The sequence below is a fragment of the Coloeus monedula genome (assembly GCF_965178545.1).
Source record: "Coloeus monedula genome assembly, chromosome: 4".
NCBI classification, from domain to species: domain Eukaryota; kingdom Metazoa; phylum Chordata; class Aves; order Passeriformes; family Corvidae; genus Coloeus; species Coloeus monedula.
This window is the reverse complement of record NC_138784.1, coordinates 18,168,287-18,194,772: the sequence shown is the minus strand read 5'-3', so window position 1 is coordinate 18,194,772 and position 26,486 is coordinate 18,168,287. Positions and strand designations below refer to the sequence as shown.

At 42.9% G+C, this 26,486-nt stretch overlaps 1 protein-coding gene across 1 annotated transcript; it reads right to left on the bottom strand.

Moving 5' to 3' along the window:
* Positions 1 to 1,281: 1,281 nt before the first annotated feature.
* FAM180A (family with sequence similarity 180 member A) lies at positions 1,282 to 24,245 on the bottom strand (the record flags this gene model as incomplete). The annotated part of the gene is made up of 3 exons (XM_082279586.1): positions 1,282 to 1,623; positions 2,535 to 2,635; positions 24,170 to 24,245. 3 exons carry the CDS (start codon positions 24,243 to 24,245, stop codon positions 1,282 to 1,284), a joined length of 519 nt encoding a protein of 172 aa, XP_082135712.1.
* Positions 24,246 to 26,486: the final 2,241 nt, after the last annotated feature.

Sequence of the window (26,486 nt, the reverse complement as noted above, 5' to 3'; positions counted from 1 at the left end):
CTTGTGCACAAAAACTAGGGGATTTAACTTAGAATAATCTGGATTTTTGATAGCTAGTCATCTGTCTGACAAAATATTCTGTCTGATTTCTGTTCATGATTTTTCAGGGAGTTTGTTATAATCGGTTGCACTACTTCTACAGTTTTTCCTTTGCTGCTCTCAAATTCATAATTCGCACCACTGAATTGGTAAATAGCATTTTCTGCTAAGTGGTCAGATGTAATTGTTCACTGACTGAACAATTTGGGATTCTTCTATGTACTCAGCACTTATGTGCACACACATTCATGAACATAGACACACACACACACACACGCACATATACTCAAATGAATATACAATTTACTATAAAAAAATAGAGTCACAGTGCTAAATTCAGCACCAGGTATGTTTTAATGCACCTTCCTCCCTCACCTCAGGGGGATTCTGAAACATGGGTTTAGATGACCTATGTTCAAGCGGTAGAACCAGGAAAAATGTGTCATTATTAAATTAAATAGGGCCTTTGTCTTGCCTTAGATTCCACTGAGGACAAATACATGTTTCTTTCAAAAAAAAAAAACAAGCAGCAGAAGCAAAGTCATGTGCAAATAATGAAAGAATCATTGCAGACTGTTTGGGAGGACAGCTCCAGGAAGCAGGGAATACGTTCACAGGCATTGTTTGCTGCTGGTCTTCACAATGCCCTTTGTCTTCTGCAAATGTTATTGCAATTGAACACTGGCTCAGCCAAATGAAGTGAATCAGAGAGTACTTATTTAGGAGAACATTTGGAATGAATAATATGTGGCATAATTTCGGAAGGTTGACAGTTATGAAACCTCTTCCTTTTACAAAGGGCCTTCATCTATGTGTAATATTCACTTATTGGCCAGCCAAAACATGAACTTGTTTCCCCAGCTAGGAAAGCAGCACTCTCCAGCACTTACACATCAGCATGTGAGCATAAGCACAGTATATTTATGAATTGTTTATAGGAAACCCACAGGATGAATCAAGGGTTTGCCTGAAACAAGGGTCTGCCTGGGTGTACACCAGACTCTCTTCTTTGCCTGTCACAGAACCTGCCTCCAAGCCAGCCCAAAAATCGAATTCTCAGGGCTGACAACGTTTTTCACCCTTAACATGGAACTAGAAAGCGGATTCCACAAGAGGGAGCCAGAAAACAAAGAATCTTTCATGAAGCAGGCTATTAAACTCTTTACAGAATAAAGTGGTGGACGTGCTACCTTGTGTCCATTATCAACCAGCGCAGGTGGCTGAGCTGCTGCTCCTCTCCCACTATGATGGCTGTTTGTTGTATGGGAACATCAGGTCGTTCTTCAGGGCTTTGTAAAGATTGACAAAGGATTCAGCCCAAGTGTCTTTCTGGTGGCCCTGAGACTGAGCAGCTCTGTAGGCCGTGTAGACCATGGTCAGCACTGTCCTTTCAAAGTCTTCTTTCTTGAGGACCCTTGGGTAGGAAGCCAGCCTGCTGCTCAGCCTGCGGATCTCTGTGATGCTCTTGGGGATAATCTCATTGCAGACGGTGTCAAACTCAGCAGCCTTCCTCAGGGAAGCCAGCTCCTCATCTTTGATGGAGATCCTCTGACCTTTGTCAATGTCAAGCTCAGCTAAAAGAAACTGGTACAAAATCAGAATACAGAAAGCTATTTATTTTCTCCAAGCGACTCTAGACAGAGTAAATGTGAATTAACAACATGGCCTTGGGTCTTTAATTTTTGTCAAATGGAGACAATTGCACTGTCTGGATGTGGGGAAGACTAGAAAGTTTCTGTGTGAGCATTGGACTCCTGTGTTACCTGCCTGGGAAAACTAGAGACAGCTAAGGGGAAAGGAAAGAGTAAAAGGAAAAAGCAGGCAGTCTTCTGTTGTCCAAAACTGGCATGGGCTGCTGCTGGTGCCACATGGGTATTAGAGAGGTGGAGACAGCAGCACAGCTGGGAAAGGCTGTTTACGCTGCCAGGGATAGCCAAGGTCTGAATGAGCACAGCAGTGACTTCCAAGGCCATGTCCCCTGTTTGGACATCCAATCCTAGTTTCTAAAAATGTGGGCTAGATAGATTTGACCCCTACACCTTGTTCAGTCAGGCCACTTTCCCTTACTAACCGTATGAGCAGAATGTGATTTACAGATTGCTGTGCTGTGAAAGAAGGGACATGGATTGCTCTGAAGAGAAACAGTCATGCCCTTGGGATTACTTTGCAATACTTGTGGCTTTAATAATTGTGGACTGAGACATAGACCAAAGAATCTACATGCATTGTGTTGTTTATATGCAACTGTTCTGTGAGAAAGTTGCTTTCAGTGGAAAGCCTTTCACTCTGGTTTTCACTTTGCTCAAAGATCTGAGTTTGTCATACATGTATATATCTACATATAGATGTTCCCACCCTTCTGGTGGACTATCACACAGGCATGGGTTTACTGCTGGCGTGACTAAAAGTGACATGAAGCCAGATAATGAATAACCCACCCCAGTATGGACAGTACCCCCAGTCTTGGTTAAGGCTTAAGGTGCCATATACTGAACCTCATAAAGCAGGACCACATCTTCCAGCGAGTTCTGTAACACTGGGTTGAGGAAAGCAGCTGAAGACCTCTTGAACCGCTGAGCAGCTGGGAAAAGCATAGCTGGAAAACAATAATGGGAAAAGAGAGCTTCTATAAAGTGCCAAACACTGACAAGAAGAAGCACTTTTCAATAGTAGAGTCAAGTAAAAACCTGAGTTGCAAAGACTTACTGTACAGTAGGACATTTCGGTGTAAATAAAATGTGTGGCAGGGACTGCTTTGACCCTGATCTACCAGAGTTAACTGTTTGTCCCGGATCCATAGGGTGCCTAACACAGAGTGCTTTGCTATCCAAGCCTGGGGCTCTGAGTTGCAGCCTCAGAGGTGAAAGGAATTGGATAATTGCAGCATCAACATTGTCTGAAATACATGTGCTTTTCCTGGATCAAAAAGGGGAAATCAATACTGACATTCAATAAAACCTACTTTTTTCAGTCCGTTCTTCTACTGTCATGCATCTGAGACTCTACATTTCTCCTGGTTTCAGTTGTCTAAATGTTGATCTCCCCTTATTTATTAGAGACAGATCCACCAGAGAGTAATCAGCTCATCTGTCCCAGGCATTTACACTTGGAAGGAGTGACTCACCCAGAAGTCTGTGTCTCTTCACTGAGCCTGTTACCAGCTTAGACAAGACAGCTACATCCAGTGAGGTGAATCCCAGCTTACTGTGCCTTTAATACTTTGCAGTGTAATAACTGGAAAAAACAGAGCCTGCTATGATCAGGTATTGGTTCACCACTGTGAAGTGCACTACAGACTTTGTGTCAGGGAAATGAGACAGAAAACATATGTACAGTCCCTGAACTCAGCACCCCAGTGGAGTAGAGCATTTGTGGAATCAGTGACCTGGACAGTCCGGAGTATAGAAAACATCTGATGCTGCTTTAGAGAAGACCTAAATGCTTTGAGTTATTAACCAAGTTACTAACCATCCATGTACTTTTCAAAGGTCTAAATTACTTTCAGAGCAGAAAGGAAAAATTCTGTTTTGTGTTTTAGTTGTATATTATTATTTGTATATTATTTAGATTTTGATGTTTGGGTAATTATAATTTGAATTTGTTGGATTTTATTTCAAATATTTAGGAATAGGAAGAGTTGGTTTTTTTAATCTGTGCTTATGTGACTATTGGTATGTTTCCTGTAAACTTCACTTCTCAACTTTAGCTCTGTTTACCAATAGATAAACTTGGAAACCAGTCTAAGAAAAAAAGGAAACAAATGCCCCACATTTTGAAAGACATTATGATTCCCCTGTCAAAATTAAGATTTTTTAGAATTATGAGTAATATCTAATAGAACATGAAGCTAACTTTGAATTTCTGAAAAGTTTCATCCCACCCTTCCTCTACCAGAATTTTTTTCCCATGAAGCATTTTTACTAAATCCATTTTGTCTAGTTTTGCCAAAGTTCTTGTGACGGATTTTGCATGCTGCCTGTAAAAAACCGGAACATCATTTAAAGCTCTCCTGGGCATTAAAAAAAAAAAAAAAAAAAAAGCTGGAGCAACTGTAATTATTTTATAGAAAAGTTTTCCCTACTCTCTGACTACATGGTTCGTCAGACAATTTGCCTCTTTGGTTACCCAAGCAGATCATAAATATGCAGTTTCTTCCAGGCTCTGTACCCTAAATGCAGCCCTGTTTGCTGCACCATTGGCAACTGTTGACTTTGTTATAGTTTGGCTTGTTAATGATGTTTAAATTCTAGAAAATCAAGAAGAGAGAAACCAGACCCTCAGGACCTTTATTATCCAGCATATGGAAATGAATCGGGATAATGCTAGGTATGAAGCATTCATACTTGACACAACAAAGGGTATTTTGGCCTTAAATTAGCTAAGGAATAGGTAAAATATTTTGTTGAATTGCAGTAAACCTACTGGAGATAGATACAGTAGATAGCATGAGTATGGCATTTTGATAAGATACCTCCAGAGCTGGCTGCTTCTTATCCCACCCATGTGAGTTTAGATCAAGATGTTTAAAATGACGGGATAGTGCTTCCCGGGTGTGTGACTAAAAGCCTAAAGGAGGGAACGCACTGAGGCAAAGAACAGAGATGTTGAAAAGGGTTTGGTCTCTGCAGCAGCCTTCCCCCAGCCCAGCACCCTGCCTTTAGCACCTGAGCAGCTTGCCTGGCCCAGCAGAGGAGGAGGGAGTTTGGGAGAGATCCCAAGCTGCCTGCAGGGTCTACTGTGGGAGAGTGTTTGCCTGGCTGACCACTGGCACTGGAGCTGTGCCCGTCTGCTGCTGCTGCTCCATCCCTGATGTTTCCCTCTCTTGCTCAGAGCTTTGCTGAGGCACACTGGAGCTACTCCATTTTTTGCTCTTGACAATTCCAGAATGCAATTGAGTGCATGTGAAGCACTTGAAACTTCAAGCACTAATTGCTGAGTAATTAAAACTTTTATTACGGGGCAATTAAAAACTCTAATTACTAAGCAGCTGGCAGAAATCCAGTCCAGAATGATGACTATTCATTTTTATCTCTTTTAGATGCCCTCTTGGTTAACAGACTCAGAGCACGAGTACCTCTACATATGCAGGTGGTTTACATCTCAAATATCCCCTTGAGCCATGGGAAAAGTGTCTGTGGCATCTTGCTTCAGTGATGTCATGCTTCTTGTCATCACACTGATCACTTTTAACTTTCAATCCGAGCACAGATTCCCACCGTGGAGCTGAGCTGGGAGTCACCAGCTTCAGCCCAACACCATTCACCCAGAAAAGCCTCAGCTAAGGACTCACACAAAAATGAATGCCATGGTATTGATTCAGTCCTGGCCCGCTTGCTGAGTCACAGGTCATACCTCAGAAGGAAGCAGGGTTTGACTATCCTGCTCTTCCCAGGATAACATGGCTTAGGTTAGGAGATTCAAAGGGACAAGGGCTTGGGCTGCTCTGTCCTGAGAAGGGACTTTTTATGCATATCAGAGGCATGCCAGCCCCCGCAGCACTGACTCCCTCGTCTCATTATCTCATTCCCAAAACATATTAAAGTCTGTTACAGCTCTTAGGGATTCTACTCAGAAAGTCTTTCAGAGCTCATTTGTATTTGTCATTGTTATCTGATTTTCCTGATCTGCATTTTATTCAGTCCTTCCCTTTCTCTTTCTTCCTGCTCAGTAGTCAAATCCTTCCATCATCACTTCTTCCACAGTCCTCTCCATGAATTCATGAGTTCCTCCAAGTCTGTATGAGCATTTAGAGCAAGCACTCTGATTTTCATTGTACTGACTTAACACACATGTCAGTTAAGCACAATAGCTGAGATATAGAAAGATTTTCAGTCAGTTTCTGCATTTAGTGATTACAAATTCCACTTGAAACTTTTTTGCTGACTTTTTCTTCTTCCTGCATTTACTTCCATCTCTGACATGAGTTGTCTGGGGACATAAAGAACAGTAGAAGAGTTTAGAACTCTTCACTAATTTCTTTCCCAAGGGACTTCTCTGTAAAGCTACCAAGCAATTGAAGATGCAAGGTGATGTGCATCACTTTATGCTGATGTTGCAGCCAATTCATTTCAATGGCAGTAGCCATGAACATCTAAGCAGCAGAGATCCCCAATTAGTATTGAGAGAGAAAGCCAAGCCCAGGGATCTCTGAAGTTGGTGGAGAGTCTCCTATCAATTCATTGTTTTTATTTCTCTTACAAGTGTGTTAAGACATCTCCAGTATAGATATGGGTGCTTCTGTCGTAAGGGCTGATCAGTCACATAACAAAAAGCTTATTATTCGGGGAGACAAGTTAGGAAACACAAGGCTTTCATTATCCTTACTGAAAACATTTTCTATTATAAAGCTTTGTACTGCCACGCTCATCCTCTTCCAAATACCCAAATCTTCAAATCTCCTTCTCCAGTGGGGCCTTGGGAGTTCTGCCTTGCTGCCCAGTCAGGGCTCAGGGCTGGCGGTGGATCAGAGAGAGCAGCATGTCTGAGCACAGCCACCCCCTCTGAGCCTCCCTGCCTGGCCCTGCACGGCCTCATCCTGTGCCCTGGAGTGCACCACTGCCTCTGCCTGAAGATTTCAGGCAGCCCACACATCTCCTGCTAAAATGCCTGTCAAACTTGGTGCAAAAACCCCTCTTCTCTGCACTGCTTGCAGCAGGAGCCCATCCCATCTCCTATGGCTCTGTTGACTCAATTCCACTCTCCTTCAAGACTACCCACGTTCTTAAACAAAAAGAAAGCCATATTTGCCAACCCATTGACCTGCTTCTAACCACTTAGCTCGTGCATCTTTATGCTTTAAACATAACATCACATTTGAGGCTGAAAATAGTCTCATTTTATAGATGTTTTCATCTCTCTTAAGAAGTCTGCCAGAATCTTCTGCACTTCATTAGCCATGTGGTAAATATTTGTGATCCTCTCCCAGGTTTTCCCTGCAGTTTCATTGGTGAGGGTACAGATATTTAGTTTTGCTTTCCAGTTCATGCATCTGCTCGTGATTTCCCAGTTGCTTCCTGTGATGTGTTTGCTCAATAAGTACAGAACATAGCTGAAGGACTTCTCAGTTACCTGTGCATCATCAATGCCCTTTTCTTCCCCTATGAAAAGGTATGAAGCACGATTTGGCCCCTGTACAGACCATTGCTCCAAAGCAAGTACAGCTCCCCAGGGCTCTAGGACATGAACAGTTTAATTGGGGTTATGACTCAAAGGAATTATTTTGATTGCCATCAGAGGCATGAAAAAGAGTTATCTCATTGCTTCAGTAGGACCCCTTTTATGGAGGAGCAGAGGAACAAGAAGGATTTGATTCTTCAAGATGGATGAAAGTTTTTGCCAAAGAAAGCAAACTCAGCACTGTCCACAAAGTGATTGTATAGGCAGAAAGAGTAGCCATTAGAATTAACAATATGCAAAAATGATGAGTGGTCCAGGCTGCCTGAATCTATTTTGTTGCAGTTTCTAGAAGCTGTTGTTTTGGATTTTAGGGCAAATGCCTGAAATGCTCACAAGAGGATTCTTTATTGTGTGGGTGACTGCACACTGGAACAGATTGTCCAGAGGGGTTGCGGAGTCTCCCTCACTGGAGATATTTAAGAATCGTCTGAACACAATCCTGTGCCTTGGGGATATCCTGCCTCTGGGATGACCCTGCTTGAACAGGGAGGTGGGACCAGGTGATCCACTGTGGTCCCTTCCAACTTGACCCATTCTGTGTCTATAACTCTTTATGGGAAGCAGTGGTTTGAGCTCTCCATGACCATGCTGTGCAGAAGAGAAGAGGACATGAGTGTCAAAGGTTGCAAACACTTGAAAAAAGCTTTTGTTTCATGGTTCTCTTTGATAACCTTACTTCTGTGGGCTTGCACACAGACCAGAAGTATCTTTTATACATGAAGAGTTTTATTTCTGTCAAATGATGCTTTGGTGAGTTCAAGCTGAGTTACCTCATTGCTGGAGTAACAATTCACTATTCCCTATTTGCTGCCTCAGGCTAACTTGGAAATACCTTTTGAAAAACGTGTCTTTACCATTCTGCAGTGGTGCCAAAAGCATCACTGACTCCAGGGTGGGGGGATATTGACCTATGAGAGGTGTGTTGGGCAGTGAAAGTGGTAATGTAAACCACAAAAAGGGCAGTATTATTAAAGGACTAATGTGTTTTATGCACTTTACTCCTTGTCCTGCCCTTGGCTCATCCCCAGAAGGATGCATCTTCACCATCTGCAAGGAATTTGTACTGTCCTGGGCCTGCAGCTGTACACAGGGCAGAACATGAGCTTTGGCTACATTTCCTGACTTTTGGCTCTTTTGTATCAAAACTGCAATATTAGAAATGATTGAACACTTTGTCCTAGCGCAGGAGAAATTGAAAGAGTGGGGAGCCAGAGGAAGAATAAGAGGAATAAAATAAGGGAAACACACAAAATCCTAGAAAGACAAGAGAAAAATGCTGCAGTGCTATAGCCTAGCATCCGAAACTTGTGCCTGGATTTGCAGTTATTCACACAAGTAGCTTCCATGACAACAAGTGCAATGCATTACTGGGAGATTAAATCACAATGTCCCTTAGGAGAACACAGCAGCAAGATGGAGAAAACATTTTAATTACAAAACAACATGAATTAGCACATGTTGAAAAGCAGCTACTGAGAGAATTTGCCTCTTTTTACTCTCAGTTCATGTCCTTGCTTTTTTAGCTCCTAAGGCTAAACTTAATTCCTGACTGTTGACTAAAAGCGGGAGTGGACATTATCATCATCTTTAGTTACTTTAAAAAAATGGTTAAAGGAAAAGAAAAGCTTTGTCTCAAAAAGTTTTGTCAATAAGGATGTAAGAAGTAGTTCACCCCACAAAAGTTTGCAACAGGCAATACTGTTCTTAGGAAAAAAATCAGTTTAAAACACTTAAAATTAATAGCAGATATTCAGTTCTGTAGTGCAACACATAACCAGCTTTTTTCAAAGTAAGTTAGTTTTTACTAATTTATCTCCTTTTTAAGGAACAAACACATTCTGAAAGGGTGTCTCAGCTGCATAAAACAGAACCCATTCCCACATTAACTTCTGCACTTCATAAATGACCCGAGATGTGTGAGGTTAGATTAATGTGCAACAGAGCTTCCATACAAAAAACTAGAGTGGTAATAGCCTGTCTAGCTACTAGGCACAAGTAAGAAATGTAAAGGTGTATTAGAAAGACCAAAAAGCCATTATGCTTGCAGGAATTAATATTGCTAGAGAAGAAAATGGTTCAGCTGAGCCTGTGTTTGTGAGAGGTGGAGGATATTTACATTTATGACTTAAGTGAAATGGTTTCAAAGACATCACTAGCACCAACCAACTAAAATGGTCTGAGAATTTATTCTCTCATATGAAATTTCCATTATGCAGCATTTTCACCTATTCCCAGCCTGAAAATGTATACTGTGTTATTTATTCTTCCCTTGGTGTGATAAGGAGGGGGTCCCCACCTGGAATTATTTATGCTCATAAAAAAACATTGCAGTCAGCCAGAAGAGGCCTTTATTATGCTGGAGTAAAGTCGCTGCAGAAGGTGTGAAGAGAAAAAATACACACAGAGAAACTGAAGGAAAGAAGAAGTAGAATATACTATCTTATCTTTTGGTTTGCTGTCATATTACCACAGACTGGGGGTAGGCTACGGCAAAAACTGTATAAGTGAAGGGCAGCAACAAAGAAAAGAAATATCAACCCTGCTCCACAGGTTTAACACATAGCCAATAAATAATTGTGGTAGCACAGTTAATTTCAGGCAGACTTGGGAAATGGACCAGTACTTTATATTCCTGTCTTCATTGCAGAGCCACCTCTCCTTCCCTATCTGCGTTGCTCACATGGCCCTTATCCAAGGAAAAGACATCAAGCAGTCTTAATTAAACATATTTGAAATTGATTCTTACAAATCAACAAGTGAAGGGATATAACAAAAATCCAGTCTACTTCCATTTCTCCCAGGAGGCAGCAGAGAAGGGAGTGAGTGAGGGAAGGGAGGAATCAAAACAGCTATGTGTTTGTGTTTTGGTGCTGAGCAGTGGGGAAGCACTCGAGGAGCAGAGTGAAGCAGCTGCCTCTGCTGCTGAGCAATGGAGAGAGAGCAAGGGAAATCAGAGCTCTGCTTCATAGGAAAAGGCAGAACTACAGCAGCTCCCAGAGCTTCCTGCATGGTGCTACTGCTGCTCTGAAAGGAAAGCCCTTCAACACCACATCACTGTCACCAGTTCTCTGCCTTTTCATAGTAACATCACAGAGCCCAAAGCGGTGGGCTCAAGCCTTGCACCACGTCCCAGGCATGTATTTCCTCACAGCTGAGTCACTGGGCACAGAGAAAAGGTATTCATTCAGTAGTGAAGAATGGCTGGGTTTCCTTTGTGTCTTGGCAGACAAGGTGGCTGCTTGGCGAGGGCTGTGCTGAGTCTGACCTAATGGAGCTGTAGCTGCAAGGGGCAGCCCGGCTCTCCTGCCCGGCACTCCCTCCTTCCCTTTGTGCTGACACCAACACCACTTTGTGTGGCCAAACAGGGAGCTAAGCCAGGAATCTGCCTGGTCGTGAATGAGGGGGGAAAGCAAACAAAAAAAAACCAGTGGTAGATTTTAGCTGCCTCACTTCACAACACATCTGCTATGCCAGCAGCACTTCTACGTGTGAGAAACTCCCAGTGCAGTTGTTCTCTGACTGTTCTTAGTGTATCTGGTGATGATTCAAGTCCTCACATGACTTAAGGATAGACATCAGGCCTGGGAGGAAAAGCAGAAGCCCTTCCTCATGCCTTCATACCCTTGATGTAACTACCACATGAATAAGATCACTGTTTTGTTGATGACCACCTCAACAAGGGTAGTCGCTGCTCTTGCTAGAGGTGAGGGTGGGCTGCAGGATCATTAGCTGCCAAATAGTTCTTCCCCTTCTATGCTTACACCCCACTGAGCTTTTAACAGAGGAAATTCAACTGGCAGAAAGAATATGTAAAATTTATTCCCAGACTGGATGAAGAGGAAGGAATTAAAGGTCAAGTTTGAACTACAGACCTAGCAGGGAGTAGTATGGAATTTTATTTCATTATCACATGACAGCTCAGAAATGCTGGGGACCCTGGAATTATTCACTTAAGCCATCTATGAATGGTTTCAACTGGCAAATAAATTCAAGTGTCTGACAGTGGGTCTAGGAGCAGTCTCTGATCTGATTAACAACTATTATTATTTTATTCATGTATGAACTACTCACTCACATGAAACAACAAGGTATTCCTCATACTCACTAAGTATGAATATCACAGCTCAAAACTGAGGAGGAATAAATGTTAGATTGATCATTTCTTCTCCCTCCAACTAAACCAATCAGAAATGTCTTCCCTTTTCCTTCAGATCCTCATCCAAATTGAAATAAATTGTTAGGAAGTGAATAGAAAACTACCAGTTTTCTGCTTCCTCTGCTCTGGGATTTCACTTGTTCTTCAAAAGCAGGGAAACCCCAGCTGCCTTTCCAGCTGTTCATTGAGCTCCAAATGTCAGTGCACCTGCTGTGGTTTTCTTAATGACATGAATATGTGCTGGATGAGAAAGAGTATAAATCAGCCTTGCCCAGTAAACAAAAAGAATGGGGATACTGGGTCCTTTTTGTAAGAAATGTGTTATTTTTGGAGGTGGTGCCTTTTAAAATCATTGTGTGATTTATAGTAGTGTTGATAAAGATAAGGAGTCTGAGAAAGGGACTCAGACCTGAAGACGGATTTGGGTTTGTCTCTGAACTGGACTGGCACAGCTGCTTTGCCACCTGAGCAAACCATGAAGGATGGAGAGCTGGGCTGTATCCCTGGGTGAGAGTCAAGGGAAACGTGTTTCTCCTGGAGAGGTGAGTGAGGATTGGCACGGGAAGACATCTGTTCTGTCAAGTACACACCTGCATGCATGTCTGGGCCCTGTTATGTTAATGTCTGCATCTGTGTGGAAATAAAATTACAATATTAATGGAGCTTAAATATAATTCTCCACTAAATCTAATCAGTGGATTTCAATGTGTGCAGATGCAACGTTGGGCCAAGACAGTCTTTGTGATATTGCCATAAACATAGCAAAGAAATAGAAAGGATGAATGTAAAATGGATTGTGTTTATAGCTGCATCTCCCTTTCACAAACACACATATGGGATTTCCATTTTACAAAGCTGACATTTTTCCAGTCTTCACTGTTATTTCATACTCTCCTAAAACCTGGCTGCTTCTAGATCTTTCAGGTTTCACAATCTGCTGAAATAAAGCTGAGACTGACATACAACTGGATTCACCATTAAATACAGAAAGTCTTGGCAAAACCTGGAATGCTGCAAATTGTTAAAGGCTGCTGGGCACTGTGGGTGAGATCCTCAGATGACCTGAACTGGCACCACCAGCCCTGTGATGCTGCTCTGCTGGCAGCCAGGTCACAGAGAACCCTGTGCTGTGAAAGACATGCTTGGGATCACAGAGAAGGCAAGAAAGGTAGAGTCAGGGTTACAGAAATCTTACAGCCAACAGAATAACCCAAATATCCTGTTTTCTGAGGAGAGAGACCTGAAAGGCACAAAATGCCGACAGCTGTGCCTGAAGTTGATGGAAATTCAGAACTCAACCTCTTTCACTGCTGCAGTGCCTGCCCCTACATGTGCCATCTCCCAGTGGCTCCCAGCCCAAGAGGACCCTGCCAATTTGTCACATGTATTTGACTCAGTGTTCTTGCTCCTTAACATGCACCCTCTTCTGCAGCCATTTGAGCTGAACTTGTAAAATAGATTTTGGCTTGTGGGAAAATAATGTAAGTAAATATTTAAGGAAAAAATGACCTAATGTTCTAAATTTAGGATGAACAAATTTAGAGAAAGGGGGGAAGGCCTGATTTCCAGTGAAATCCTCTAGCATGCTGCTGACAGAAACCAGCTGGGAGTCGGTTCTTTGGTTTAACTCTGTGTGAAGACTGTGAGGGAAGGCATTAGTACTGTGGAGAAGCACTTCAGGTAATATGCTGTGATACTCATCGTAAATCTCATCCTGTTGTTTGGGCTTTCTTCTTACTAGTTCAGAGACTCTGAAGCTTTCATATTGAAATGAGCTTACTTAGAAAGGTTTTGCTGGCATGTGAGTTACAGCCTGCTAGATAAAAATCTTCTTGTCGGTTTGCTGTCTGTTGCTTTGGCCTACAGAATCACTCCTTGCCAAAGCTGGACTTCAGCATGTGATATATCTGCATGGCAGGTCTTCCTAAGCTTGCTAGTGGTGGGTTCTCCCAGGTAAGCTTATAGACATCACCTGGTTATGAGTATGTGATTGATACCCATCTTACATCATCTTCATATGACCTCCTTTTGTCAAGCTGGGGTAGTCATTGTCTGAGGTACTGGAACACACTAGTCATTTGTAGGGGTAGATCGACATTTAGTATGGCCATAAAATAAGGCAGGGAATACTTGTCTCCCTATTTATAATTCCAAATGATAGCTCAAATAATCTTTAAGTTCTGCTTTGACCTCTGAGTGCTGAGGATTAAGGATGGATGAAGCAGAATGAAAACTAGCTTGTCATGGCTGAGCTCCTTGGATTAGTAGCTGTTAACCATTGCATGGGGTTCCAGAGACAGGCTGCCACGAGCACACCAATTTGTTGTGAAAGGAACGCTCAGAAGGTGATTTATAACTTTGCCTAAATAATACATGCATTAATTTGTCAGCAGAAGCACCCATAGGGAAGTGCATTGGGCTTTGAGAACAGCTCAGTAAACCACAGTATGTTCCAGCAGTTGCTCCCAGCTGGAATTGCAATGAGAAGCACTGGCACTCTTTCCCACCTCAGTGGGCAGACATCCAGTGGGTGCTGAGGTCCAGCCTCGGGTTTCAGCAGCATTCATGTGCAGAGGCATCAGGGAGGATACACCTGCTTCTCTGACAGCTTGCATCTTGGTAGGAATGCAGGAATGCATCTTGGTAGGAATTCTTGCATGAATTCGACCAGGAGGGAAAAGCTCCTGGGGGAACATCATAGATGGGTGTGAAAACCAGCTGGGCATGACACACATTTCCATCTTGGACCAAGAAAATAGAAAGGGAGGGTATAAAGTATTTAAGACTCGTGACGAGTTGGTTACACTGCAAAATTTGTGCAAGTAGAAACTGAGCTCTTTGCCTTGATGGTGATATTTTACTTCAGAGGCCCTCTCTGCTCCTTTGGAGGATCTAAGTGCATATGTTGTTCAGCTCTGGCATTCACTTTGGCTGGACCACACTGGCTGTGAGCAGCACTCACAGGGAGTGGGGCTGACATGACGGGGTACATGACGGATTGATGGGCTATGGCACATGCAGTTAGTCATTCAGGGTTTGAAGGGTATCCAGAAATTCCCAGCAAGTGTCCAGCAGCTTCTGGCTAGAAAAGGAGTGTCTTTCTAGGGAAATACAATTTGTTATGGTATCTCTAACACTTAGGTATTTACCAGGCAGATCCTTCAAAACCAGACTTCATCAGCTGAAGCCCACAGCACTCCCCTGCTGTGAACATGCAAAATACAGCACCACGGGAACCCTACTCACCAGTCTGTGTGACTGCCCCATCTTCCTCAGCCCCATTGCTAAACATCTCCATCCCCCTCTCTGCCTTCCTGCAGGATTCCCTCCATCCTTAATATGCAGCATTGCCCAGGCCCCAGCCCCAGTCTTCCCTCAGCACAGTAGGATAGTTTAAGGGAGAGATCGGACGCTGTGCTGCCCATTCATTTCACCCTGGCTTTTCCCAGATGTGCTGTGTGTCAACAGGGCCACATCACCATCCTCCTTCTGCTGGAGAGCCCAAGAAGGCAGCCACACAGTGCCCCCTGCCACTTGGGCCTATCTGGGGCTGATAGATCTGATTTTTGCTCATTGTATCCGATTCCTGCTAGGGACAGCCGAGTGTGGAGAAATGTTTGGATGCTTTTTAATCCTAATTTCTTTGTAAGGACCCAACTGAGCTTTATGTTTGCTAAGTACAAGTCAAGTACTTAGTTCTGTTTATTAAAAAAACTGGCAGTAGAAAGCAACAGAACAAGTAGTGCATACATTTTTATCATTAGGCTATTACCTTCCAAAACCTTCTGCCAAATTGGCAGGGTAATCCAGGAAAACAGAAGTTGCTGCAACTATGAAAAATGGATGGTTTCATTCAACACATGCTGTACTATATTAGGAGGTCCGTGAGTAGTGTTTAACTGGAAATGGAGTTTGTTTAGTGCCAAGCCATGAATAATTACAGTAAATAAAAAATGAAGCATGTTTTAAATTTCTTTTATTTTAAAAGGGGGCTTAAGACATGAACAGTTCCTTGAGATATAAAATCTGTGCTTAATAAATAAATTCAATAAACACTTTGTGTTTCTTCAGAGCCAAGCATAAACAAAAAAGTAATGTCATGGCTGTGAGCATTATGAAAACCAGGGAGGAAACTGAGGGCTTTCAAAACCTGATCCATTCCTCCAGGGACTGATAGGGAGATACAGGTACTTGGGCAGTAGTGACTGTGTTTCTTATGACTGATGTTAATGGGAAATGCTGTAGCTCCATAGTCCTGTAAAACTGCAAGTTTCTTGCAACTTCTGTGGAATACAATGGGCTGTTTCTTGGGCAGTGGCAAGAGTCTTTCTGCATACCTACGCAGTTTAGAAGATCAAAGGGAGGGGTTAAAAGAGTGAAGATATCCTGACACACTGATGATTCAGTAGCAGTAACTTTCATTTTTATACTGTGACTAGAGGTCAATTGCCCAGATTAGAAGCTCTCAACATCCTGGTAGGATGAGAGGCTGTTGGGGACTAGGAGTAAACTTGAGTCCTGCTTACATGAGAGAAAGGCAGTGCCAGCTCCAAAGAAGAGCAACCATTCCAAGAGCCTGAGAGGCAGATGGGTAAGATGAAGACCAGCTGTGACAGATGGACATCTGCTGAAGTGTGGGTTCAAATTGGGATGCATACCATGCTGACAAGGGAGACAGTGCTACTCTAATCTTGACTGGATGGGCACATTACTATTTCCCATCCATATTTATACATTTTCTCTCTCTCTGCACCTTTCCTTTATCTTCGTTTTTCCTCTCCTTCATACCACTTTCATTTTTACCTCCAGCTTTTTCCCCTATTGTTTCTCAGTATATCTGTCCTTTGCCTTTGTCTCTGTCTCCCTCTTTGTGGCTCAAATTACCCCTGCCAGATTGGAAAGTCTCTACTCTTCCCAAGACAGAGAAGAGTTTAGAAGCATCAAGTCCTTTTGTGGTGTACCACCACCTGCCAAATGGATGGAGACGATTAAATCCTGATATTCTGGCTTGCAGCAGATATCCACATCCAGCCCAGTGCAGTTTACTCTCTTCACAATTAGGCAAAACCTATCTGAAGTGTTATGCTTCCCCTGTGCTGTGCCAGGGGGTGAGGGGGCCAGGCAGGTGTCACAGAAGACCTTGTGAATTTGGGTCTCCAACATGAGACTGAAGCACAGCATTGTCCTTCCACTGTCCCATTTCCTCCCAAATAACCTCTGAGCACTGAACATCTTATTTTTCCCTTTCTCAGCATCTTTTTCCAGCTACCCACCTGGCTCCTCCTGAGCAGAGAGAGAGACTCAGTGGTTTGGAGTCAGGCTCCTGGCTGGTGACCTGTTTCCCTGTGGCTAGGGAGGAATTTCCAAAGGATGAGTGGTATGCAGGCTGCTCTCAGGGGAACTGGGGGCTTGCCAAACCTAACCAGCAAAGTGTGCCAGGAAAGGCCTCACATATGCTTTCACCAGAGGAAAGGAATGTTTGTGGAAATTGGGAGTAGTGGAGCTTATTTAACTTTGCTTCTCTCCTCCTCACATTCTCAGCCTCCAGCCCAGCACTGAGCTTGTGCTCTCACAAGCACTGTGGTAGCAGGAGAAGTGGAGACAGGTTATTGCTGCACCCTGGAGCATCTCAGGGAGGGTAAAATGAGTTACTGGCTGAGGCTTGGTCACTGAGTAAGCATGGAAACACAACAGCTTGTGGTGCAGAGCTGGGCTGGTTTAATGTCTCTGAATGAGCAAGTATGCTGTAGGGGATATATCATAAAGTGCCATAGCAACAGCCAAATTAAACAGGATTTGGGTGTAATGAGTAGACACAGGGACAACAGAGACATACAGGATCCCTTTCTTGACTTTCTTTCCTTCCAGTGAGAGAGAATATCTCACAGATGACAGTCCCTTGGGGTTTTTTGTTTGTGTTAAAAAACAAGTGTCATTTCAGCTTATTTTCAAGTTGCCTTTTTTTTTCCCTTTTAATGATGCTTTGATACATTTCCCCCTCTGCTTCCCAGCACCAGCTCTCTGTACAGCTGACCTGCATCACCTTCACCCATGCCAGTGCCATTTTGCTGTAAAACAACAAATAACTCATTTGGGCTGGAAGATTTTTAAAATCAAGTTACTATAGGAAACCAGATTCAAGATAACGAATTGTGGCCTCACTCCTGAGAGCAGAAAAACTATTGCTGACTTTTGTTGTGCTGGTTTGCACACTTAAGTGCTTTTAAAGTTAAAGCAGGGGCAGGCTGCTTTGCCCCCTTCAAGCCAAGAGACTGGCACAGCTCCCTGTTTTGCTGCAGCCAGGTCCATGTACCCAGCTGGCTTCTCTGCATCTTGGATGGACTCAGCTCCCCTCGGCAGAACCACCGGGGTGCAGGGAGATTCACAGAGCCCTGGCAATCACCAATTTCTCCTCCAGCACCCAGAGTCCTGCCCTGTGGGTCCAGCACCTCCAGGGTCCAGCATCAGGACCCTGTGGGTGCTGCCTTGCCTTGAACCCAGGCACAAGCACTGCGTGCAAAGTGAATTGCTGCCCCACTCAGCTCTTCACCTCAGCACTTTACATCTTGCATGTCACTGTCCGAATAATCAGAGCCTCTGCAGCCTGATGATGTTCATTAAGGCCTGCTGACTTCCCTTTTAATTAGATTGTACTATTCAGTGCCTCTGACGGGATTTCTTTCTGCGTGAGAAGCCATTACACTCCTGCTGAATTTGGCGTGATCTACCCCGAGAAAACAAGAAAAGCACTTTATGCTTCAGAAGCAGAATTAAAAATAAATAAATAAATAAATCACAGCTATTAACAATGCACAGGACTACACTCACACAGTCATCCTGAAGAGATTTGGGGCAAGGGATTTAATGACTCTGTACCTCACGATGAAAAAGGATGCTAATATTTCCTCTCCTTAATTACACTGAAAGTTCTCTGGAGAAGGACAGATTATTTTTTATGCTGTGTGTTTGCATAATGCCAGGTACCATTGAGGTCTCTGGGCCCAACAGTTGAGTATAAGGTAACCAGGGGGGGACTCACAGTGTTTTACATGAGTTTATTTCATTCATCACAGAGCTGCTTCACCTATGGAAGAGAACACTGGCTGATCAACAGGCACTAGGAGCAGTGAGATGGTGGTTAGAGGGGGGTGAAGGGAGCTATTTCCAGGTGAAAGTGGAAAGAGACACTTAAAGGGCAGGAGGTGCTTCCCAGATGAACTCTGGCTGGGACAGGAGGACCTTTGTGCAAACTGGTCCAGATCCCAGGACAGTTCCATACCTGGAACGGAGGCAAATAGATGTGACACTACAGCCTGCAGGAATTCTGAAAAAGATGACCAAAGTGACAGCAAATACCTTACTGACTTGCCAGTCCTCAGTACTGGGATGGAACTGGCATCACCAGAAAGATTCCACAGGTGCCATTTTCAAGCAAACAGTTCTCATTTAGTCAGCACATATCAAAGAGAAAACAGCTTTACTTCATGTGTCTTCCTCTTGTTGTTTACTCAGGTTTCCTCAAAATTGTCTAGTTTCTCTGTCTTTTTAACTCTATAGCTGTGTGAGCAGTAAGATTTAGCCATTTTTTGGCTGCTTCCTGTGGTGAATGAAGTCTCAGAATCACTTAGATCCTTCCTTCCTAATAGCATTACTGCTTTCATAGAGTACAAAATCCATCTGTGATTTAAAATAAAATGTGGAAACTTCCATAATCTATCTTCCCTCTGATCTCACCACAGTTTAGCATCATTGCCCTAGAAAAGATTAGAAACCTTGATATTTTTTTTTTTTTTTTTAAATAAGAATCCTTTGCACGTCTTTCAGGTTCAGGCAGCCACTGTGAATTCTGATTCAGGGATCATACTCCATGCAGGTTAAATTAATTAAGTCTGGGCCTAAAGGAGCATTTGGAGAATCAGGACATGCTAGAATGGATTTTGATTACAATCACAGCCCTACCCTATTGCATATTTATCCTACCATGGTTAAAATCCATTCAGAGACTGTGGTATTCCAGTTACCTTTGCAGCTGTACTAATAAGGAATCCCTTTCCTGACCTTCTTCTGGAAGTGCCTTCATCTCCTTAGAGTTGCAATATTTGGTGAAGAAATAATTTGTGTCAGGGGACTCCAGCCCACAAAACTGCATTCCCAGGAACTGGGCAGACTCATGGAACAGACTCAGGCAGGTGGGAAAAACTTTTGCAGCAGATTGATCACACCTTTTGCAGCTCCAGTGAGGTCATTGGAATGGGCCCAACAAGCAGGGAAGTTGGGGCAATTGAGGCAGTTTTCCAAGTGATCACATGAGAGCCAGAGAAAAGGGAAATATTGCATTTTTCTCACAAGAAGTAATGTTCTTTACGCAGGCAGGCTTAGACAGAGCTGGTGCTGTTTCATAGCTTTCATTTCACATCTTTCATTTACACTGCACATTTTAAGAATTGGATAACAATGTCTTTATAGAATTTAAAGGAAGTTGGATAGATGCTACCATTTAAAAATTTCTGGTAGCTGGTCCAGATGATGTAACTTCTTTTTACACTTGGACCAGATCTCTGGAAACCTTGTCAGGTATCAAATAACCCAGACCATAACCTGGTTTACTGAAGGAGAACTGGGTACATAAATGTGTATGTGTTTGACCATTTGTGTTGCAATTACAGCCTGTGTTCAGGCCACATTCCCTTGGCTCATGCTCTCCAAGCCAAAAATGTCCAACAAGGGTTACTGTCGGTGGTGGAACCTCAGAAGCTGCTCAAGGAGGAAGTGCCTGGCTGTAAGGATGCAATATGAGATGCAGCAGGGAAGACAGGGAAATAAGATGAAAAGGAGTGGGGATGAAGGGCATGCTCTAATTGCTGGGGCACTCAATCTTTGCACACACAGCAGAGATCACCTCCAAGTGCAGAGATTAGAATGCATTAAACACTGCTTCCTTACAAAAGTGCTGGCTGGCTTTCCAGCAACAACCAGTCTCTTGCTCTCTTCTACACAGTCTTCCCTCTCCTGGCACAGGACAGCTGCCAGCCCACTCCTGCTAAGCCCACAAGCAGAAGTAGCAGGCAAAAGTTGCTCAGGTAGCAGCTGCTCCATCAAACTCACAAACTGAGCTACCACAACCCTAGAGCAAATTAAAAAAAAAAAAAAAAAGAGTTTGCAATATTGTGGGGAAATCAAGGAGGATGGACCTTCTGTTTGTTCAAGCAATTCCTTCTGCAGAAAACCTTTAAGGAGAGCAAACTCTTCCCCTGGTGCTCTCAAACAACCATTTGACTTTCACCGGCCATTAGAGACTGGGTAGAAAATAAGGCATGTGGACCAGATAGATCTGGATGGGACTGTAATGCTGCTTTTGAGGTCTGGAAGGAACAGCACAAAAAGTCCCCAAAAGCATGAAACCTCTGTGGTGCTGATATATCCTTTCCTCCCTGATGGGTGAAAAGCATTTTACCTTTTTATTTTGTGTCTTTCAACATCTCCTTTCCCAGCCTCCACTGAGGGGTGAACTTACCCTTGCAGCTGCTTCTGCACTGTCCAAAAGCCACAGCCATAAGAAATCTGCATCTTTCCTCCCTGAGTAACCACACAGCAAGAATGCTACTGTTTGTGTGTCCCATTTATTACAATCAGGCAGCCTTTACAGCAAATAAACTCCAGCCAGCTGAGATGAGATGTGCTAATAAGGATTGCCTTAGGGTTTCTCCCCAGGGAACAGACAATTCTTGTAATACTCATAAGGCTCGCTTCTGCTCTGCAGTGGATTGGTACTTCTCAAAGAAGTTTGATGGAAGCAACTGGCAAGCACTGACACTGTCTCTGGTTGCCATAGCTTCATGGAGGAGGTGTTTTGCTTATTTTTGTTGTCAAACCCCAGGATTTTTTCCTTGGTTTCTTCAGAAGAAACATTTCTTAGGAACGGGAATTCTTCTTTGGAACTAGAAGAATTTATATGACCTCACCTCTGCCATTGCACAGGGAATAATACTTAGTTAGTAGAGACTTTTAATTACCTTTTTTCATTATGCTTTTTCCCTAGACAGGAGCTTCACAAAATCTGAGAGGGTAATTCCATGCAGCTAAGCCTACAAGAGGCTCCAGGAAACTTGAGGTGATGACAAGAAAATTATTTCATCATCACTCAGGATCTTTTCTTTATTATTCTAAACACACCCATCCTAAAGACCAAGCTTTGCCTGTGATTTTTGGACCAGTGTTCACAACTCAATCAAAGCAGGCTGAGGAGTGTGTGTAAGATTTTTAATGCAAAGGGCTGAGGCAGTTTAAAAAGAAAAAGGAAAAAATAAAGCACTCTGTTTTCCTGACAGAAATGCATTTCTTTTTCCCCCACTCATTGATGCTTCTAAGCAGAGGGAAAAGGGAGGTGGCAGTCTGGAGATCCCACTCACCAGTCAGCACATGTGTGTTCATCTTTTCTCATGCCTGAGGTTTTCTTGAGCCGAAGCTTGAATGATTGGTTACAAGGGTTGGGGATCCCAGGCTGCACAGTGCTTCCCAGTGGAAAAATGGTAAAAGCCAGACCTTGTTGTATACAATATTGACTGCTCATTTCCATCACAAACAGCAACTGCTGGCAATCAAAGCAAGGTCTCTGCTCTACTGTTTTGTAAACAATCTGGATGACAAGTCAGCATGGAGATGATACACAGATCTGTCTTTCATTTCCACCAGACCAGATGTTGATCTGTCTTTCCTTTTCACTGCAAAACTCAGATCAGGACTTGGATAAGACTTAAATGACTGAGGTTTAACCTAAACAAGACTCAGTTGTCACTTGTGGAGGGAGGGAAGAGCTCTGAGTGTGCAGAAGAATGTGTCATTTCTCAGTACTCCAATTTTATCTTAGGTTTCTAAGAAATTAAAAAATTAAGACAGTGTTTGGGCCCTCTCTAGATACTGCAGATTTGGCTGGGCTGACACATAGTTCAGGGGAGTGGAGATTCACTGAAGTAGTCATTGCTGAAGGAGTCATGCCTCTAAAACATCTTTAGAGCAGAATAGTCCCAGCAGATGTGGAAAAGAAATCTGGTTTCCCCCTCAGAAAATGCCTGCATGCGCTATTTGTGACAACTGAACTTATCACAACAGGGAATGAATCTTCTCTTCCCTCTGAAGTCTCCAAAAACAAGTGATAGAGCTTCCAGCTTGAAAAAACCCTGCTTCCCCAAAAGGCAAAATAGAGTTCTCATGTTTTTCTTTAAATATTCATGTTGATTAAAATTGGATTTTAACAGTTGCATTAATTCATTTTAGGGTCGAGGTGTTGTTTAATTAAAATAAGTGTGTTAGCAAAAGTGAAAAACATCCTTAAATTGCATAGTGATTATTCCATGAAAATGAACTCCCTTTTCTTTTCTAATTTTTTTTTTTCCATTTCTTAAGCAAGGTGACATCATTATTCCAAAGGGTGGGCTTGTGGGGTTTTTTCTTTTAATATATCATATCTATATATATATATATTTTTTTTTAATCAGATCTAGTTCTGATTTTTTCACATTTTTGTGTCATCCCTGGAACGACAAATTCTTACCTACAGAATGACAGGATCTTATGATGAAAATTGGTGTTGTTTCCTGTCTCATACCAGAAGAGAAAAGTAAGGCACATGCAGGTACAATGACTCATGCAATATCAGCCAAGAGTCTGAAGAAAAACTTGTGGAAAGGACCTGCCTTGGTGAGTCCCAGGTCAATGCCTGCCAGTGAGCTCCCACTAACAGGGATTTCTGTGAAGAACAATTAAGCACTGTAAGGAAAAATTAAGCATTCATACAGCCTGAGCAGGATTGTGTAGCTCTCCATTAATTCCCTCAACCATTCCCTCTCCTACAAATCAAAGCCCAAACCCAACTGGCAGACTGGAATGGTACCAGCTGTGATGAGGAAGACATGGGGGAGACTGGAGTAAGGAGGGAGGCATTTGAATGCTCTGGTTTTTTAGCAGACCTTTAAGCTTTTAGCAGTTCCTTTAAACGTCTGTGAATCTCAATATCAGAACCAAATAAGTCTTTTGGGAGGTGTTTCCTTCCTCCACTTCCAGCAGCCACTGAACCCATGCCAAATACCAGAGGAGAGAATAAAACCAAAAAAGGGAAAGGGCATCATTACTAGCTTTGAAGCAAGCATCTCCTGTGCAATCCAATAGTCCCCAAACATTCCATATGCTGCTGCCACACACCTGAATACAAATATGTCACGACTGTGTATTGTCACATTGGCAGCTGAAGCCTGATAACACATGAGGTCACTTTCTCTGTGTTATCTGTGCTCCTCTGCCAGGGCAGGGTAGCAGCATTCCCAGGCACCTTGCACAATCTAGGCATTCTTTTCTTTACTATTACCAGGTGTCATCCTGCTAGAGCAAATTATGCCAGCTGTGACTGCACAGGCTTTCACTTTAAGGTTTCATACCATATTTTTTGTAAATTCAGGAGAAAAATCAGAAAGGAGAGAGAAAGGAAAAAGTGCAAGAATGTAATTCTCGTTCTTGGGATATTTTATGTATTTTTATTATAATAGAATACAAATTTAATTTTACCTTTTTGCACTTATTCAAGTGCATTTTTCTATTTATCTATATATTTTTAGTTGACCTGTTTAACGGAGAAAAAAATTCCAGAGGGAGGGAAAAATTGTATAATTGTGTATGTATATATATATACATACATACATATATATATATATATATATATATACACATGTATAATGCAACATAATTTCAGACCAAATCTGCAACTCAAATTTTTTCTCTTAATAGTTTTTCAGGTTTAAATCTTACCTCTGCTCCATCTGTGGGTCACAGTGGCATGAGCACTGTAATAGAACAGCAGCAGCACCAAAGTCTTCCAAAGCATCCTTCTCTTTAAAATACGTATGTCTAGCTGTATAGTAGATTTTTTATTTCCCAGCTCCTTTCTTTTCAGGAATAAATAATGGGTTTTGCTCTCCCCCTCCCCCTTTGCAGAAGAACCAGTCTATTCTTCTGAGTAGAGCTGAAGTCAGCGCTCAGCTCTTCTCCCAAACCAAGTCTCCTCGGGATCAGGAAACTTACTTTCACAGACAGACTTTGTTTTTATCCACATCTGGAATGACTCATAGTGCATGTGAGTTTGCTGGCAGCTGGCTGAATAAATATCATTACATTTTTGTAGTTGAGTTTCGTTTGTTATATGGGCCAGTTGGAATTTATTTTTGTCCAATAAACAGCCACAAGTATCTTCATTAAAAGAGACTCTGGAACTGTAGCTACTCCTCTGTAACACAGGGGGCTATACCCTAACCCCTGTCCAAGGCAAATCCCTCCTCTGGAATGATGGACAGCTGCCCTTGGATGCTTAAGTCAGGGAGTGGGACCTGTGCTCTGCAAGAACATTTTGCTACTGTGATTCATATAATCACTGCTTTATTAAGAACATATCATGCTGCCTTTAGATTTCAGCTCTAGGCAAGACAAGTCCTGGCCTTTTCCTCCATTTGGCCAGTATGGAGAACAGGAAGGTCCAAATCCTTAACTGGCTCTCCTCAATGGAACTATGAGGAACACTAAACAATCCTAAGGACAGTCTACATTAGCCAGGCTGACCGTGGAGGGGTGACAGTGAAAAAAAATAAAAGGCTCCTGATAGACATCTCCTGGCTGATGGTGGTGCCAAGGAACACAACCCTGGAAGAGTTTATCCCAGACTGACTTGGCATGGAGGAAGTTGCAGGTATGCACTGTCCCTGACACAGCTTCAGCAGCAGCATCATGGGGAGTACAGAACCAGAATAACAGCAGGCTGCTATGTGTTGGAACAGACTGAAGAAAAATAGGAATAAAAGGAGTATTTGCAGAACCAGGGGATAGGGGATACTCCATTTGGTATCTAGAAGTGATAAGTCTAATTCTCTTCTTTTATGGGTGAGAGTGAGCCAGTAACAAACCCAGAGACAGCCATGAATTTATACTGGTGTAAAACTGGCACATAGGAAAGGAGACTCCAGCTCAGAAGGTATAAATAGAAGGATTAAGGGAAAGGATCAAGAGCTGGAATGACAGAGGGCACTGTGGCTCAGGATTAATGTGCACTGGCAGGAAGGCATGGAGAAAACCTGTTCAACTCCTGTGTGCCTGATGCCAGCATCTGGCCTGAGCCTCAGTCCCCTCATTCTTCTCCATCCCAGCTGAAGCACCAGCTGTAAAGGAAGGAGGAGGGTCAGCTAAGGTTGTCTTGCTGAAGGCAGCTCCACTTCTTTTCCTACATGTACAGATTTTCCTATGCTCAGACTGCCTCAGGTTACTCCCTCATGAACAGCACATGAATGCAAGACAGTACTTTACATGCCAAGGAGAGATGACAAAAGCTGCAATTCAAGGGGAGGGTGGCTCACCACTCTTTCTCTATATACTCTTGCTACCATAACATATTAGGGGTGGGTCTGAATGCAGGGCTGAATTAGGTGTGGGCTCACTCATGTGTCTGCCCAGAAATTACAGAGCTGGAGGGAACCGAGTTCTATGTTCCGTAGAGAGGGGGAGGGAGAAAAAGAGAGGATTGTTCCTACTTTGCTCAGGTGACAGGATAGGATGAACTGTTCTCGAAGCAGGTAGATTGAGTCATCAGCTTGGCCAACTCTGAGATCATGTGGATCAAGAATGATGATCTTAACATCAGCAGGGTCTGTGAACTAGATGTTTTAAAGTCATGTAAACAAGGGAGAAGCATTACCTGGGATGCACATTGCAGGCTTGAGAAATAGAAGGAAATTATGAGAGAATTTAAAATCCTGTGGGGTGACAAAGGAACGTCTTTACAGTGTTATTTGGAGAGCCTGGATGGAAATTTCTGAGGTGCTGTATCATGTAATTTCTCACATTTAAGGTAATAATAGCTGATAAGAGAGGATTGAGGAGGCCAGACAGGCTCTATCCCTACCTAAGCCAGAATCAGAACCATGTTCTAGAGAGAGCTCTGCTAAATGGCTCTGTCTTCTGGCTGGCAACAATGGGACACTTCCTCTGTTTTTTAATTGTCACTGCTTTCATATGCAGCCTAGAAAGGCTGAGGAGAAGAGTCCTAGGAATTTCCTTGCCTAATTTCCCCTCTACTTCCTGC